Source organism: Ranitomeya imitator, chromosome 1 (assembly GCF_032444005.1).
Source record: "Ranitomeya imitator isolate aRanImi1 chromosome 1, aRanImi1.pri, whole genome shotgun sequence".
Lineage (NCBI taxonomy): Eukaryota > Metazoa > Chordata > Amphibia > Anura > Dendrobatidae > Ranitomeya > Ranitomeya imitator.
Genome location: NC_091282.1, coordinates 97,359,727 through 97,378,452, shown reverse-complemented (window position 1 = coordinate 97,378,452; position 18,726 = coordinate 97,359,727). Strand labels below are relative to the sequence as shown.

General features: G+C 45.8%; 1 protein-coding gene across 1 annotated transcript in view; it reads right to left on the bottom strand.

Annotated features, from left to right (window-relative positions):
* Window positions 1-8,466: 8,466 nt before the first annotated feature.
* The window catches only part of NDUFAF2 (NADH:ubiquinone oxidoreductase complex assembly factor 2), a 158,787-nt gene continuing 148,527 nt past the window's right edge, over window positions 8,467-18,726 (bottom strand). The window contains exon 4 of the mRNA XM_069749090.1: window positions 8,467-11,276. Coding sequence (XP_069605191.1) covers window positions 11,043-11,276 — 234 coding nt within the window. The 3' untranslated portion in view covers window positions 8,467-11,042. The remainder of the gene's footprint in view (window positions 11,277-18,726) is intronic.

The following is an 18,726-nucleotide window of genomic DNA, read 5'->3' as shown; positions in this document are numbered from 1 at the left end:
CTTTAGAGGTTTATAATAGATGCCCCTGCTTAAATAAATGTACAACCTTTATAGGTGTGGTTTTAAATAAATGTGGTCTAGTTTTCCCAGTACACAAACTTACTGCTGGTGGGAGTAGCGCAGGATTCTGTTAGGTTAAGGTAGTAAGATGACCATCAGGTGCTGGCTGACAAGGATTACTGTGATTAGAATTGATTGCCCATATGTTGAGATGAGAAATGCTTCCCTAGTATGTTGGAGCACTAATATGCCACAATTGCTATGTGCACATAAAATATGCTGTACTCACTGCGGTGCTGAGTGCGGAGGGAAGCGGTTCCAGAAAATCTGAGCCACCGCTATGGCAGAGCGGTGGGTTAACGAGAGTGGCGGCAGAAGCCGCGCGACCTCGCGTGCCCCGGCCGGATGCAGCGCTGAGGTAGCGGTTGGAGAGGGTGGGCAGAGCTACTGGTGACGTCACTACGCTACGGGGCTAAAGAGGACAGGTGTGCTAGTATAGCTAGTCAGCCAGCCAATGCATTTCAAGGGCTCTGGCCCTCTTCATCAGGGATTTTTTTTCTCTCTCCTCATTCCCCTAAGATTCTGGTATTACTTTAAAGACCTATTACAACATCCACTGCATAACCAATGATTACTCATTAAGTAAGTGCTCTCTTATTCATCTATTTTTCATTTTATTGTTCATCTTTGTAGACAGCGCAGGTGAATACCACTCTTTTTCATTTGATATACTTTACAGGTCTACACAGAACCTGTCACAATCACCAGCAGCACTCATTCAGCAATTTTGTTCCCCCACTAGGAATTATCAGGAGCGCCAGTGCTTTTTACTTTCTTTTTTAGTAAACATTAGAAATAGATCACTCTGTAAATACTCTATATATGAGTTTCACGTTTTGTATTGAAAAACTGAAATAAATTAACTTTATGATAATATTCTAATTTTCTGAGAAGCACTTGTAATCTGTCAGGTAGAGAGATGACAGACTCCCCCAGATCCCACAAAGATTTACAGGCATAGCAGAATTTAGTGGGTGTATGGGGTCTGAAGCCTTAGAAATCAGCATGTGCATAGATTTTTCAGCACTTGACAACCATTCTATTACCTGTATGCCCATACTAATAGATCAAAATCGTCCAGGGGCCGACATCAGTGTTCAGAGTTCAGCACCGTGTCTGGTACAAAACCTGAACTTTACAGTTCAGGTTCACTCATCTCCATTAGTAAGTGCTATGGAAAAATCCCTTTATATCTTGACATGCTATTCATCCACAATGGCACCCGGCATTTTCATCATCATCATCATCATCTACCATCATTGTTAGGGCCTCCTGATGAACCGTACAGCGGTGAAACGCGTTGGGACACTTCCTATTAATGCTAAGTAGTCTCCATAATTGCGATCACATTAGCCAGATTTTATCTGACTTGGCTACAATTCGTTATCATGTTATTGTTTGGAGCAGTTGTTTAGGATGATTTTTTCTGATTGCATCCATGGGCATACCAAAAAGATTGTCTTATTAAGGGGACATCCTATATTACAAATAACTATCAAACTGCTATCATATTAGCCAAGTACATTGATAGGGGTCAATGCCTTTTCAACTTGGCTATTGTGAATTGCTGGAGCAGTTTTTGAGGATGTTACCTGAGTTTATTAAGGCCTTTTTTTACCAATTTTTTTCTCTCTGCTTTCTTCATGTCTGCTCTCTTTAGACATTGATTTCCCACCTATATTGGTAGGGTTAGTTAGGGGAGTGAGGGATAGTCCTCGTTGAGTGGGGGAGCCAAACAATCGTTCTTATAGGGTGCCAACCTGCACAGCAAGGCAGGAGTCGAGCAAGGCTTATTAGACTTTTTTTTTTTTTTTAAGGAAAAACCCAACGGTGTCTTCCCTTAAGGGGAAATATCCCTTTGAGGAGGCATCCACATCATGGAATAAGGCCCTGAAGCTCGATGTCACAGTGGCCAAGGCCTCTAGGAAATTTGCCCTCCCCTTCGAAAACATGGGGACATTGAAAGACCCCTTAGACAAAAAAGCTGACACTTTTCTCAAAGGAGCATGGGCATCAGCAGGGGGGGGGGGTTGTCGGTGTTCAGACCTTAGGCCCACCATAGCAGCAACATGTACCTCCAGATCCCTTATGATATGGGTGGATCAGTTGGAGGAGCATTGCGGGATGGGATACCCAGGAAAAAAGTACTGGATTCCGTTCCCTTGATAAGAGGTGCGGCTGCTTTTTAGCAGATTAATCAGCTGATTCAGTCAGGTTAGCTTCTAAAGGTACCTTCACACTAAGCGACGCTGCAGCGATCCAGACAACGATCCGGATCGCTGCAGCGTCGCTGGAGAGCTGTCACACAGACAGCTCTCCAGCGACCAACGATGCCGGTAACCAGGGTAATCATCGGGTTACTAAGCACAGGGCCGCGCTTAGTAACCCGATGTTTACCCTGGTTACCAGCGTAAAAGTAAAAAAAAAAAAAAACACTACATACTTACCTTCCGCTGTCTGTCCCCCGCTGTGCTTCTCTGCACTGTGTAAGCGCAGCGGCCGGAAAGCAGAGCGGTGACGTCACCGCTGTGCTCTGCTTTCCGGCTGGCCGGCGCTCACAGTGCAGAGAAGCACAGCGGGGGACAGACAGCGGAAGGTAAGTATGAAGTTTTTTTTTTTTTTTACTTTTACGCTGGTAACCAGGGTAAACATCGGGTTACTAAGCGCAGCCCTGCGCTTAGTAACCCGATGTTTACCCTGGTTACCAGTGAAGACATCGCTGAATCGGCGTCACACACGCCGATTCAGCGATGTCTGCAGGGAGATCCAGCGACGAAATAAAGTGCTGGACTTTCTGCTCCGACCAGCGACATCACAGCAGGATCCTGATCGCTGCTGCGTGTCAAACTGAACGATATCGCTAGCCAGGACGCTGCAACGTCACGGATCGCTAGCGATATCGTTCAGTGTGAAGGTACCTTTAGTCTACGGCTCTCTCAAATGCAGCCCGTAGAGTGCTTTGGCTCAAGTGCTGGCCGGGAGACTTGCAGACAAAACTTAAACTGTGCTCAATCCCATGTGAGGGTCAATTTTTGTTTGCAGAAACGCTAGATGATATCCTTCAAAAAGCAGGGGACCAGAAGAAGGGTTTCCCTAATCTGGTCTCCCCCATCTCTTAAACGAGCCTTTCAGAGCAAGAAATTCTTCCGTAGAAGGCCCCCCCCAAGGCAGCAGAGTAGATGGGATGAGGGGAAAAGGAAGGACAGGTGGTTCCTCTTCGGAAATTCTTCCTGATATAAAAAGCCCTTAAAGTGACGGTTTTTCCAGGGTGGGGGAAGATTATTATATTTCCTTCCGGCCTGGGAAAAATTCTCGAACAGCCCCTGGATAGTGAACCTGGTCAGGGCGGGCCTTCGGATAGACTTCCACTCCCATCCCTCCCTCCCCAGAACTTTGCAGTAACTGTCCTGAGATCCTCTCCACAAGAGCAAAAGGCCCTGGAATGCGAGGTAATGAACCTCGTGATCAAATCGGTCCTTCAGGAAGTCCTGCCTCAGGAAAGGGGAAAGGGATTCTACTCCCCATTGTTTCTAGTGACCAAGCCAGATGGGTCATATCGGACAATTATAAATCTGCGGAAACTGAATGGCTATGTGAGAATTCAGAAATTCAAAGTGGAGTCAGTAAAATCGACCATCAAAATTTTGTTTCCTGGATCTCGGCAATACTTACTATCATGTCGCCATTCACAAAGAATCGATTTCTTGATAGTGAGCGACTCGGCTTAGCACTGCAGAGAGCAGTTGAACAGAGTAATGAATACCCTAATAGATCTGGGCTGGCTTCTAAACCTAAGGAAATCAAGGCTAGAACCAAACACGGTGCAGGAATTTCTGGGGTTAACATTGGACTCTCAGAAGCAGGAGTGCCGTCTCCCAATGAAGAAAAAGGCTAAGATCACAGATCTGGTGGCAAGAGCCTAACAGAACCCCTCTATGACTTTGAGGAAGGCCATATTGCTGCTAGATTCCCTTTCCGCCTGTTTACCAGCAGTTCAGTGGGCACAGCTACACACAGGGATCTTCAGTGGGACATTTTAAAGAACCAGGCCACATTAAAAGGTCATTTAGAGAGCCGCATGACTCTAGCTTTAACCACTATTTGTTCCCTAGTTTGGTGGAGGGACACCAACAACCTGTCCAAAGGGATCCCCTGGGTAGCAGAAATATCTCGGGTGGTTACCACTGATGCAAGCCCCAAGGGATGGGGGGCTCATCTAGGGGACAGGGTCACTCTGGGGATGTGGAGAGGCCAAGAGCTCGAGGCATCCTCGAACCAGAAAGAGCTTTGTGCAGTAGGTCATGCACTGTCAGATTTCCTACACATTCTACAGGGTCATCACGTTTGGGTGTTCTCAGACAATCAGGTTGTAGTGGCCTATTTAAACCACCAAGGGGAAACCAGATCCCGACCCCTTATGAACACCACTTCCCAGATCTTCAGATTAGCAGAGGGCAATCTTCTGTCCCTTTCCGCATTACACATTCTTGGGGTAGAAAATCAGAAGGCAGACTTTCTAAGTCACAATCAATTGAGACAGGGCGAATGGGTTCTGAAACCATCCATTTTCGAGCAGATTGTGGAAATGTGGAGAACCCCAGTCATAGATCTGTTTGCCAATGTCAGCAAGATGAAGGTGGAAGCATTTTGTTCTCTAGATCCCAGGAGGAATCCTCAAGCCTTAGACGCCTTCATGATTCCATGGACGCAGTCTAGCGTACGCCTTTCCACCAACTATCCTCATCCCAGTGGTTCTACGGTGAAGGTCAGGGAAGACGGGTCAAGACTAATATTAATAGACCCTCTGGCCAAAAAAGAACTTGGGTTCTGCCGGATTTCCTGGACCTTCTTTCTCAGGGACCGGTGTTCCACCCTCGGGCAGCAAGCTTTCATTTAAAAGCATAGAATTTAAAGGGAACCGGTCACCTGAATTTGGCGGGACTGGTTTTGGGTCATATGGGCGGAGTTTTTGGGTGTTTGATTCACCCTTTCCTTACCCGCTGGCTGCATGCTGGCTGCAATATTGGATTGAAGTTCATTCTCTGTCCTCCATAGTACACGCCTGCACAAGGCAAGATTGCTTTGCACAGGCGTGTACTATGGAGGACAGAGAATGAACTTCAATCCAATATTGCAGCCAGCATGCAGCCAGCGGGTAAGGAAAGGGTGAATCAAACACCCGAAAACTCCGCCCATATGACCCAAAACCAGTCCCGCCAAATTCAGGTGACAGAGTCCCTTTAAGGGGGAGCTATTGAGGGAAAGAGGCTTTTCAGAGAACTTAGTTTCTACCCTGTTAAAGAGTAGAAAAGCTGTCACCACAAAAGCTTATGTTAAGACCTGGAGGAAGTTCCTGTCCACCTGAGGTGTAACTGTTCAGGATGGGATCCCAATTACTACAATCCTTGAGTTTTTACAAAAGGGACTAGAATGGAGCTTGGCAGTCAGCACCTTAAAAGTACAGGTAGCAGCCCTAGGAGCGTTATTTAATGATGTAGAGGGCGACCCATGGGTAGCATGTTTTATTAGAGCTGCCGCAAGAGGCTGATAGTCAGGCTACCATCTTGGGATTTAAATCTGGTTCTATCAGCACTAACAGGTCCTCCATTTGAGCCTCTAGATTCAACCCTTCTCAAGATCCTATATTTCAAAACTGTTCTCCTTGTGGCTTTGACATCAGCACGGGGAGTAAGTGATATTCAAGCCTTGTCTGCAGGTCCACCCTTCACAAAAATACTAGATGATAGGGTTGTTTTAAAGCCTGACCCAGCCTACTTGCCAAAGGTAGCTTCTCGGTTCCATAGGTCCCAGGAGGTAGTCCTTCCTTCCTTTAGCTCTAACCCTAAGGGCTTGTTTTCACTTGCGAGGAACACGTCCGTGTCTCGCATGTGGAAACAAAGCTCTGGTGCCGGCACTCCGGAGCGGAGCGTGCGGCTCCATGTGTTGCTATGCGGCCGCACGCTCCGCTCCACAGTGCCGGCGCCAGAGCTTCGTTTCCACATGCGAGACACGGACGTGTTCCTCGCAAGTGAAAACAAGCCCTAAGAATAGGAAAGAAGAAAGATTCCAAACCTTAGATGTCAGGTTCAGTATCTAGAGTCCACCCAAGGCGTAGAAAGGAAGGATCTCTGTGTGTTTCCAGGGGCCTAGGAAGGGATTCAAAGCTTCCAAAAGTACCCTGGCAAGATGGATAAGAGATGCTATAGCCTTGGCCTACTCCTACTCATCCAGTGGGAAAGTCGTCCCGGAGGGGCTGAAGGCTCATTCCACAAGAGCAATGGCAACCTCCTGGGCAGAAAGGGTGGAGGTATCAATAGAATAGATCTGTAAGGCGGCCACTTGGTCATCACCTTCCACCTTTTTTAGGCACTATCGGCTGGACCTAGTCTCTTCTTCTGACTTAACCTTCGGGAGAAGGGTTCTTCAGGCCAAGGTCCCTCCCTAATTTACAAGTCTCTGTAATTCTCTCCATGGTGCTGTCATGGGGGATAGAGAAAGACGTAGTTACTTACCAGTAACAGGATTTCTCAGAGCCCATGATAGCACCCGTTTATTCCCTCCCATCACGTGTGTGGTGAGCACGTTTTTGCTGGTTGTAGTGTGCTTATGTATAGGCATGGTGTTTTTTCTGATAAGCAATATGATGAAGAGTATATTTTTTTGTTGTCATTAACCTGGAGGTCCTCCTATGCTCTGTAAACCAACTTATGCGAGGGAGAGGTACCACCCTTTTATCTGTAGGTTTCCTGTCCCTGAAGGGCGGATCCCCTCTCTCCGTGGTGTGGTCATGGGCTCTGAGAAATCACATTACCGGTAAGTAACCAAGTCTTTTGAGAATGCCGAAGACACTCGGTTAGCACCAAATTATGCTCGGATAACACTTTATCTAAGCACACTCACTAATCACTAATGCTAACCCCATTTATAGCATTTTTTTAAGAAAACAGTGAAAGTCATGATGATCAATCTTATTAGAGGGGAGAGCAGGGGTGAACCTACCGTATATACTCGAGTATAAGCCGACCCGAGTATAAGCCAACCCCCCCCTTAATTTTGCCACAAAAAACTGGGAAAACTTAATGACTTGAGTATAAGCCTAAGGTGGAAAATGCAGCAGATTCTGGTAAACTTCAAAAATAAAAATAGATACCAATAAAAGTAAAATTAATTGAGACATCAGTAGTTTAAGTGTTTTTGAATATCCATATTGAATCAGGAGCCCCATATAATGCTCCATACAGTTTATGATGGCCCCATAATGCTCCATACAAAATACGTCACATATAATGCGCCATACATTTTATGATTGGCTCCATAAGATGCTCCATACAGACATTTGCCCTATATAAAACTGCACAAATGCTGATTATGGCCCCATAAGATGCTCCATAGACACATTTGCCCAATATAATGCTCCACAAATGCGGATTATTGCCCCATAAGATATTTGCCCCATATAATGCTGCACATGGCCCCATACAGATATTTGCCCCACATAATGCTGCACATGGCCCCATAAGATGCTCCATAGAGATATTTGCCCCATATGCTGTTCCTGCGATTAAAAAATATAAAAAATTACATACTCGCCTCTCAGGCCCCCAGCCCCTTGCAATATTCACCTGCTCCCCGTTCCACCGATGGGTGCCGCTGTGTCTTCCCCGTCCTCTGCACTGACTGTTCAGGCAGAGGGTGGCGCGCACTAATCGCGTCCTCTGACCTGAGCGTCACTGCAGATGACGGGGAAGACGCAGCGGCGCCGACGGTGGAACGGAGAGCAGGTGAATATCGCGCACTGCGTTATACTCACCTGCTCCTGGCGCGGTCCCTGCACGTCTGTTCCCCGGCAGCTTCTTCCTGTATTGAGCGGTCACATGGTACTGCTCATTACAGTAATGAATATACGGCTCCACCCCTATGGGAGTGGAGTCGGGTCCATATTCATTACTGTAATGAGCGGTACCATGTGACCGCGCACTGCAGGAAGAAGCTGCAGGCGTCGGGGAACAGACGTGCAGGGACCGTGCCAGGAGCAGGTGAGTATTATTACACAGCTGCCGCTTCTCCTCCCCTGCCGACCCCTGGGTATGACTCGAGTATAAGCTGAGGGGGCAATTTCAGCCTAAAAAAATGGGCTGAAATTCTCGGCTTATACTCGAGTATATACGGTATTTTCCCCCATAGTCAATTCTACACTGCATTAATCATTCATGCAAAAAGTGCTCAAATCTGTCTACACGTCTGTCTTCTATAAGGGTTCAAATTACAAATGCTGTCTATAGAAGTTGATGGAGAAGCAGAAGGGAGAAATAAGAAGAGCACACAAAAAGTTGTTGCAGCATCTCGAGAAATAGTGCCTGTTTGGGGCGAGGAAATTGCAAAATGTAGGATAAATAATGACCAGAGTTGTACGCACAACAGTTTATTTTGAAATGTGGGAAGTGCACCTTCTTTTCTGTTTCACAGTCATCAGAGACCAGAACCAGCGATATAAGGATTCATAGAACCAGACCGCTGCAGGCCTGTCGATTCTACCTGCTTTCTCGTCATTTCAAAGCAATCGGTGGGGGTCTTGGCACCCCCACCATGTTAGAGGTTTGTTAAATTGAGAGTTTCTCTTTAAAAGTTATTACTGGACTCGCTGGGGTGTGCAGGATACGGTATACAGAGTCTGCTCTCTAATTAGGATTCTGCTCAGTCGCACGGATAAATTCCCAGTAGATAAGTGACAGATTTTGGCATATTTTACAAGTAATTCATTCAGCCTGAGCACATATGTACATAGTTTTATTTGCTTCTTTAAAAATAAAAGAATCTGTGGTTTTTAATCATTACCTCAACTTTTTCTGGTTACTCTGTGTAGAGGTTGGGATAGCAGCGGTACGACAAAGCGAATGGGCTTGTGTGGGCACGTAGACGGGGAGCATTATGGCTGGCTTCTCGGGCCTTAGTCTGGATTCACAATTGAGGGTTTTTTTTTTATGTACAACTGAGGCCAAGAACCTGTGCAATGATCTGCAATACAGAAATATTTTTTGTGGGCCAAGTAGTCCGGTATTCCCAGCCCTAGTGGAATATGTATAGCACAATATTCAACATCTGAGAGTAGGGAGAAATGTCATCCTTTATTGTCTGTTGATGTGGTTGTGTTTTAGTTCGTGTCCTTGCGGTCTGTGAACAAGAACACTAAGAACTAGTACAGACTTAGTCCTGCTGAGAAGTAAATACAATTGTGCTCATCCTAAGCAATGCTCTGGCCTGCAGACTGAAACCTGGGGGAAAACTACCACTGAGACTTGTGCTGCAACGTGAGGAAGCATGACTGCCAAACGTTTCACTGCTTAAACCTGTGTGATTATATGTAGCGTAATATGCTCGCAGATCGCCATCTGACCCTGTTTTCAGCGCTGCCCCATTCCTCTTCTGGGTAACTCGGTGGCTATTCTGACTCGACGGATTGCACTGTGTGTTAGCCGGAAGTCACTTTTACAATGTAGGCTCCATGAAACCTACACTGTAATGACCGAATAACAGTTACGTGACTCCTGAGTGGTGCTGGAGATTGGGAAGACCGCGATCAGTAAGTACATCACCACACTTACTGGATATCCACACAATAACAAGATTAGTGGGAAAGCTTCTCTATTTGGTCGGTTCCACATTTGTGAAACACCGTGCTTGCTCAGGTCGGAATTCCTAGCCCAACCATCGTGGCTCCTGGCCCAAGCTGCCTGCCTTATATATTCCTGTACCTCTGTTGAGACCTGGCCATCGAGCCTGGTATTCCGACAAAGTAAGGGCTGAATTTCCAGACGTGTGAAACCAGCTTTCTACAGTGCTCTACGCAGAGTAGTGTGTATTCGTTTCCATCTGAGAAACAGGATTATAATGGATCCCCATAATGTGGCCACTTTGGGCTCCCGTTTAGCCTCTCTTTTGGCACTTCATCTTTTAGGCATAGTCTCTTTTGTGTTTGCCTAGTCACAGACACTGTCAGAAGTGGCTCCATCTGAATCTCGTTTTTCTAGGGATTCACAGGGAAATCTGATGCAGTGCTCAGCGTACAGCACTGCATAAACGTCAACCCTGCCTTATTTTATCCCATGAAGCATTGCGTAGCCTGGATACAATTGTAGACACTTCTCAGATAAGAGCAGCCATTAGTTTGGAACTGGTTTATGGAAAAACTGCTCGTACACTCGAGACAGACATTTATCTGCAGATCAGAATATCCAGCCTAGTTATAGGCTCCTATTCACATTACATAAAAGACACTCAAACACTCTGATTTCGGTAGGTGTGGCTCTCCTGACTCTTACCCAACTGATGTGAAAAAAAAAAGAGAAGCCGCGGAGCAATGTGTTTGGCAGCAGCTTTCATCCTCTCTGCCCATTGATAGTGAATTAACTCTCAAACCTGTGAATGACCAGCTTTCACCGATAATCTTGTGTGTGGCCACCAGAGCCAGTCAGAAGATCTGATCTGCCAATGGTCTGCAGCTAAATATCTCAAGTCTATGGCCAGCTTACAACTGTTTTCATTCTCCATCAGCATATACTATATCTAAAAATAAGAGAACCAACAAGGGACGGAAAGGATGTATTTTGCATAGTTACAGCACTCGGGGGGGGGGGGGGGGAGGGATGGGGTCATACATCTAAGATAATTATTGGTCGGACAAGAATGACCTCCCGGATGGATGATAAGGGTATGATAGCTGGGGTATGACTTATGACTTCACTGATTATGACAACTGGGGTTCCAAAGCCCCCTGTGTGACCACACTCCCATAGACAATAAATGGAGCGTAGGTCTTTATTCTGCATTTTCATCCATATTGTTTACCATATTTTTGAAGCCCCTTTAGTTGCACTACTGCTCTCTTGGGAATAGATTCAAGAAAGAAACTAAAGCATCAAAAACGAGAAGCCTCAGAGATAATGTAGACTTTCAAAAACAAGCCCTAATATCATGTGTTCCAACTACTTTTTCTGTGGGTTCCACGATCCAGGCACAAATGTATTTGCGGTGCTGGTTGGTTCCTCAGTTGGGGTTGGTTTTTCGTACACTGGAGCAGAAGCATGTCCTTTGATCTGAGTTCTCATGGACTCAACTGCATGTTTGCCTTCGGTGTGTGACATTGCATCGTCGATCTTCAAAAGTTGCTCTCCTTTGGCGCTTATTTCCTTCCTTAACTGTTCATTCTTGAGGATCTCCTGAAATGGAAAAATTCAATAGATAAGATTCTGGACATTATGTAGGTGATATATTCGGTCAGGTTGGATCTGATCTGGTCACATAAGTGGTGGAGAGGATTTCCTGAAGGTTCAAGTGGACAGGATCCCTGTGGTGAGATCGAATATCTGTAAAGGTGAAACAGTCTCCAGACTTCTGCCTAAAAATTACCCTGACCATCTCCTTATCTGTGTGTGTAACATTAACCCTGCTGGTCAATGATTTCCTAAGACAGACCCTGGAAGAAATTGAAACAAGAAGCCATCTGGTTCATCGCTCTCCTATCCTCAATTTCGTATACCGTATATACTCGAGTATAAGCCGACCCGAGTATAAGCCGACCCCCCTAATTTTGCCACAAAAAACTGGGAAAACTTATTGACTCGAGTATAAGCCTAGGGTAGAAAATGCAGCATTTACCGGTGAATTTCAAAAATAAAAATAGATGCTCCATACCGTTCATTATTGCCCCATAGATGCTCCATATACAACTGTGCTATATAGAATGCTCTGCACCGTTGATTATGGCCCCATAGATGCTCCTTATAATGCTGTGCCATATATGCTCTGCACCTTTGATTATGGCCCATAAATGCTCCTTATAATGTTGTGCCATATATGCTCTGCACCTTTGATTATGGCCCCATAGATGCTCCTTATAATGCTGTGCCCCATATATGCTCTGCACCTTTATGGCCCCATAGGTGCTCCTTATAATGCTGTGCCCCATATATGCTCTGCACCTTTATGGCCCCATAGGTGCTCCTTATAATGCTGTGCCCCTTATATGCTCTGCACCTTTATGGCCCCATAGGTGCTCCTTATAATGCTGTGCCCCATATATGCTCTGCACCTTTATGGCCCCATAGGTGCTCCTTATAATGCTGTGCCCCATATAAAAGCTCTGCACCTTTATGGCCCCATAGGTGCTCCTTATAATGCTGTGCCCCTTATATGCTCTGCACCTTTATGGCCCCATAGGTGCTCCTTATAATGCTGTGCCCCATATATGCTCTGCACCTTTATGGCCCCATAGGTGCTCCTTAGAATGCTGTGCTCCTTATATGCTCTGCACCTTTATGGCCCCATAGGAGCTCCTTATAATGCTGTGCCCCTTATATGCTCTGCACCTTTATGGCCCCATAGGTGCTCCTTAGAATGCTGCTGGTGCTGCCATAAAAAAAAAAAAAATCACACTCACCTCTCTTGCTCAGGACGCCGGCGCTTTCAATAATTACCTGCTCCTCGTGCGGCTCCGTCTCCAGCACTGACGATCAGCAGAGGGCGCGCACTGACTACGTCACAGCGCCCTCTAACCTGAGCGTCACTGCTAGAGGACGCTGCAGACGGAGCCGGAGCGAGGAGCAGGTAATTATAGCGCTGCGCTCCCCTTACCTGCTGCGGCGCGGTCCCTGCAGTCCCTGGCTTCCCCGGCGCTGCGGCTTCTTCTTGTAATTGAGCGGTCACATGGCACCGATCATTACAGAAATGAATATGCGGCTCCTCCCCTATGGGGGTGGAGCTGCCTATTCATTTCTGTAATGAGCGGTGCCATGTGACCGCTCAGTGCAGGAAGAATCTGCAGCGCCGGAGAAGCCAGGGACTGCAGGGACCGCGCTGGGAGCAGGTAAGTATGACTACACAGCCCCCGCTCTCCCTCACCTGCTGACACCCGGGTATATGACTCGAGTATAAGCCGAGAGGGGGACTTTCAGCCCAAAAAAATGGGCTGAAAATCTCGGCTTATACTCGAGTATATACGGTATTTCAGAAAAACTTGCTTCCCGTGGTTTTTAACCCCTTTACCCCCAAGGGTGGTTTGCACGTTAATGACCGGGCCAGTTTTTACAATTCTGACCACTGTCCCTTTATGAGGTTATAACTCGAACGCTTCAACGGATCCTGATGATTCTGACACTGTTTTCTCGTGACATATTGTACTTCATGATAGTGGTAAAATTTCTTTGATATTACCTGCGTTTATTTGTGTAAAAAACAGAAATTTAGAGAAAATTTAGCAATTTTCCAACTTTGAATTTTATGCCCTTAAATCACAGAGATATGTCACAGAAAATACTTAATAGTAAGGAACATTTCCCACATGTCTACTTTACATCAGCACAATTTTGGAACCAAAATTTTTTTTGTTAGGGAGTTATAAGGGTTAAAAGTTGACCAGCAATTTCTCGTTTTTACAACACCAATTTTTTTTTAGGGACCACATCACATTTGAAGTCATTTTGAGGGGTCTATATGATAGAAAATAACCAAGTGTGACACCATTCTAAAAACTGCACCCCTCAAGGTGCTCAAAACCACATTCAAGAAGTTTATTAACCCTTCAGGTGTTTCACAGGAATTTTTGGAATGTTTAAAGGGAACCTGTCACCCCGTTTTTTGAGATTGAGCTATAAATACTGTTAAATAGGGCCTGCGCTGTGCGTTACTATAGTGTATGTAGTGTACCCCGATTCCCCATGTATGCTGAGAAATACATTACCAAAGTCGCCGTTTTCGCCTGTCAATCAGGCTGGTCTGGTCAGGTGGGCGTGTTCACAGCGCTCTTTTCTTCCCCAGCTTTCCGTTGGTGGCGTAGTGGTGTGCGCATGTCCAGAGTTCCGACTTCCCTGCGCCCACGTGAAGACACAGCGCGCGATCTGCGCTGTAATCCCTTGCATCGGTGGGGGCGGCCATCTTCCTGGGGCCGCGCGTGCGCAGATGGAGTGCTCTGCTGCACGGGGCTTCAGGAAAATGGCCGCGGGCAGCCGCGCGTGCGCATTAGAGATCGCGGCCGCCATTTTCCCAAAGCCGAGATGCAAACTCGATACCCCATATGTAGGGGTAAACCACTGTTTGGGCGCATGGCAGAGCTCGGAAGGGAAGGAACGCCGTTTGACTTTTCAATGCTAAATTGACTGGAATTGAGATGGGACGCCATGTAGCGTTTGGAGAGCCCCTGATGTGCCTAAACATTGAAACCCTCCACAAGTGACACCATTTAGGAAAGTAGACCCCCTAAAGAACTTATGTAGATGCGTTGTGAGAGCTTTGAACCCCCAAGTGTTTCACTACAGTTTATAACGCAAAGCCGTGAAAATAAAATAAAAAAATTTTCCCACAAAAAGGGTTTTTTAGCCCCTAAATTTTTATTTTCCCAAGAGTAACAAGAGAAATTGGACCCCAAAAGTTGTTGTCCAATTTGTCTTGAGCACGCTGATACCACATATGTTGAGGTAAACCCCTGTTTGGGCACACCGGAGAGCTCGGAAGGGAAGGAGCACGGTTTTACTTTTTTAACGCAGAATTGGCTGGAATTGAGATCGGACGCCATGTCGCGTTTGGAGAGCCCCTGATGTGCCTAAACAGTGGAAACTCCCCAATTATAACTGAAACCCTAATCCAAACACACCCCTAACCACACCCCTAACCCGAACAAGCTCCTAACCCTAATCCCAACCACACCCCTAACCCTGATCCCAACCTTAACCACACCCCTAAATCCAACACATCCCTAACCTTAATCCCAACCGTAAATGTAATCCTAACTCTAACTTTAGCCCCAACCCTAACCCTAAATTTAGCCCCAACCCTAATGGGAAAATGTTTTTAATTTTATTGTTTTTCCCTAACTAAGTGGGTGATGAAGGGGGGTTTGATTTACTTTTTTTTCTAGCGGGATTTTTAGCGGATTTTTATGATTGGCAGCTGTCACACACCAAAAGACGCTTTTTATTGCAAAAAATAGTTTTTGCGTCTCCACATTTTGAGAGCTATAATTTTTCCATATTTTGGTCCACAGAGTCATGTGAGGTCTTGTTTTTTGCGGGACGAGTTGACGTTTTTATTGGTACCATTTTTAGGCATGTGCCATTTTTTGATCGCTTTTTATTCCGATTTTTGTGAGGCAGAATGACCAAAAACCAGCTATTCAAGAATTTCTTTTTTTGGGGGGTGAGCGTTTATACCGTTCCGCGTTTCGTAAAATTGATAAAGCAGTTTTATTCTTCGGGTCAGTACGATTACAGCGACACCTCATTTATATCATTCTTTTATGTTTTGGCGCTTTTATACGATAAAAACTTTTATATAAAAAATAATTCATTTTGCAGCGCTTTATTCTGAGGACTATAACTTTTTTTATTTTTTCGCTGATGATGCTGTATGGCAGCTCGTTTTTTGTGGAACAAGATGATGTTTTCAGCGGTACCATGGTTATTTATATCTGTCTTTTTGATCGCGTGTTATTCCACTTTTTGTTTGGCGGTATGATAAAGCGTTTTTTGCCTCGTTCTCTTTTTTTTTTTTTAACGGTGTTCACTGAAGGGGTTAACTAGCGGGACAGTTTTATAGGTCGGATGCGGTGATACTAAATGTGTACTTTTGTGTTTTTTTTATTTAGATAAAAAAAATGTATTTATGGGTACAATATCTTTTTTTCTTTATTAATGATCTTTTTTTTTTTTTTTTTACACAGCTGAACATTTTTATTTTTACACTATAACATTGCCCCGGGGGGGGGGGAGGGGACATCATGTTATAGGGTCAGATCAGCGATCTGACAGGCAGGTCTGCAGGCTTACCAGCGCTTGCTCTGAGCAGTAGCTGGTAAACCACCTCCCTGCAGGACCCGGACCATTTTGGATCCGGGGACTGCAGGAAGGAGGTAGGAGACCCTCGTAGCAACGCGAGCACATCGCGTTGCTCCGAGGGTCTCAGGGAAGCACGCAGGGAGCCCTCTCCCTGCGCGATGCTTCCCTATACCGCCGGAACACTGCGATCATGTTTGATCGCGGTGTTTCGGGGGTTAATGTGCCAGGAGCGGTCTGTGACTGCTCCTGGCACATAGTGCCGGATGTCAGCTGCGATAGTCAGCTGACACCCGGCCGCAATCCCCCGCGCTCCCCCCGTGAGTGCGGCCGATCGCATATGACGTACTATCCCGTTGGTGGTCATACGGGCCCACCCCACCTCGACGGGATAGGACGTCATATGTCAGAAAGGGGTTAAATAGGATTTGTTTTCTTAACAGTTTGCTCGAATTCTTCATTCAAGTATCCTCTTCAAAGAAGAGGTCAGGAACGCAATCCTAAAAAGTCAATATAAACCCATATTTATTACTTTATTTTACTAATATATGCCATTTTTTTTAGCAGCACTTTACATACATCATCATCCCTGTCCCCTTTGGGGCTCACAATCTAGATTCCCTATCAGTATTATTATTTATTTATTTATATAGCGCCATTAGTTCCATGGTGCTGTACATGAGAAAGGGGTTACATACAGAGTTATAGATATCGTTTCCAGTAAACAAATTTACAATGACCGACTGGTACAGAGGGGAGAGGACCCTGTCCTTGCGGACTTACATTCTACGGGATAATGGAGAACAGACAGAAGGTCAGGGGTGCAGCAGCTATGGTGGTGGTGAGACGGCAGAATGGTTATTGCAGGCTGTAGGCTTTTCTGAAGAGATGGGTTTTCAGGTTCCGTCTGAAGGACCCGAGGGTGGTGGATAATCGGACGTGTTGAGGCATGGAATCCAGAGGATGGGGGATATTTGGGAAAAATCTTGGAGGCGGTTGTGTGAGGAACTAATAAGTGTGGTGGAGAGTAGGAGGTCTTGGGAGGATCGAAGATATTGGGTTATTAGTTCAGAGATATAGGGACAGGTTGTGGATGGCTTTGTAGATCAGTGTTAGTATTTGAAGTGGATTCATTGGGGAATTGTGAGCCAGTGGAGGGATTTGCAGAGGGGAGAAACGGGAGTAGTGAGGTGGATTAGGCGAGCAGCAGAGTTGAGGACAGACTGGAGTGGTGCAAGGGAGTTAGCGGGGAGGCCACAGAAGAGGGTGTTGCAGTAATCGAGGCGGGAGATGATGAGGACATGCACAAGAGTTTTAGTAGATTGAGGGCTGAGGAAGGGAAAGATTCTGGCAATATTTTTTAGATGAAGGCGACATGAGGTGGCAAGAGTTTGGACGTGCGGTTTGAAGGACAGGGCAGAGTCGAGAGTTACTCCAAGGCAGCGGATTACAGGTGCGGGAGAGAGCGTGATGCAGTATACCATAATAGATAGATCGGGTAGGGGAGATACACGAGGTAGAGGAAAGATGATGAGTTCGGTTTTGTCTACATTGAGTTTGAGGAAGCGAGAGGTGAAGAAGGAGGATATGGGTGATAGACACTCCGGGATTCTGGACAGCAGGGAGGTGACATCTGGGCCAGAGAGGTAGATCTGAGTGTCGTCCGCATACAGGTGGTACTGGAAGCCATAGGACTCTATGAGATGTCCTAGGCCAAGGGTATAGATGGAAAAAAGTAGGGGCCCTAGGACAGAGCCTTGAGGGACTATCAGTATGTCTTTGGAGTGTGGGGGGAAAACAGAGAACCTGCACTAAACCCACGTAAACACGGGTAGAATATACAAACTCCTTGCCAATGTTGTCCTTGGTGGGATTTGAACCCAGGACTAAAATGCTGTGCTATGCTTCTAGGTCATGCAATGCTCCCCTGGGAATTTAAATGTGCACATGAAACAAGAACGGATAGAGGAGAATAACGCAATGTAGAGTTCTAGGAAAAGCTGCAAAATAACACATCTGAATGGAGCTTTATGGTTCTGGTGAAATAAGCAATTTTAGACAATTTTGGGCAACTAGTAATTCCGCATGATTTCTGAAACTTTTGGCCTTTTTACTCCCATTTTTGGAAAAGTGGATGAAGTTTAGTAGGACAAGGGGCAGGGTGGAAGGAACCAACAAATTCTTTGAGGTGGTGAACAGCAGCTGAAAGGTGTTCCAAGTTCATAATGAGGCACAAGCCACATTATTTGGGGCATTTTTCGTGAGCACACTCTTCATCATGACGGCTGTACAAGATACCGGTCTTGTTGATTTGGGTGTTTTTATTTGGTAAATGATTAGACTTTCGAAAGGAAAACGGCAATTTCTCTCCTAAGCTGGCAATGGCTTGTCCTTGTCAACTGAAAGTTATTGTGACAGCTTGTTAAGTGGGAAAGTGACTTGCAAAAGGGAGTTTCCTTCACTTGCGAAATAGACTAACAACTGACCAGTTTGGGTGCAATGATGTTGCCATTTAGTACTTGAGATTGCTGGGACTTCCTGCTGTAGAAGAGGAAGAGAGAGCTGCATTAGTCACAGTCTGCACTCAATGTTCACGTGGCAGCTGCAAGTATCTCACTACGGAATACTGATAAGAATAGGAAATTCCTACTAGACCTCACCAAGAAACATAGGAACTGGACATTTCATCCTCGCAAACAAAATCAGCAACGTCAGGAGCTAGGTTTACAAGTGTGTTATTTGCAAGTCCTAAATAAAAACAGGCAGGACAGCTGAGGACTCGTAGTTGTGCAGCCATACACTACATGAGATGCACTTAGGCCGCTGCGGGAGAATCTGCTCAGGA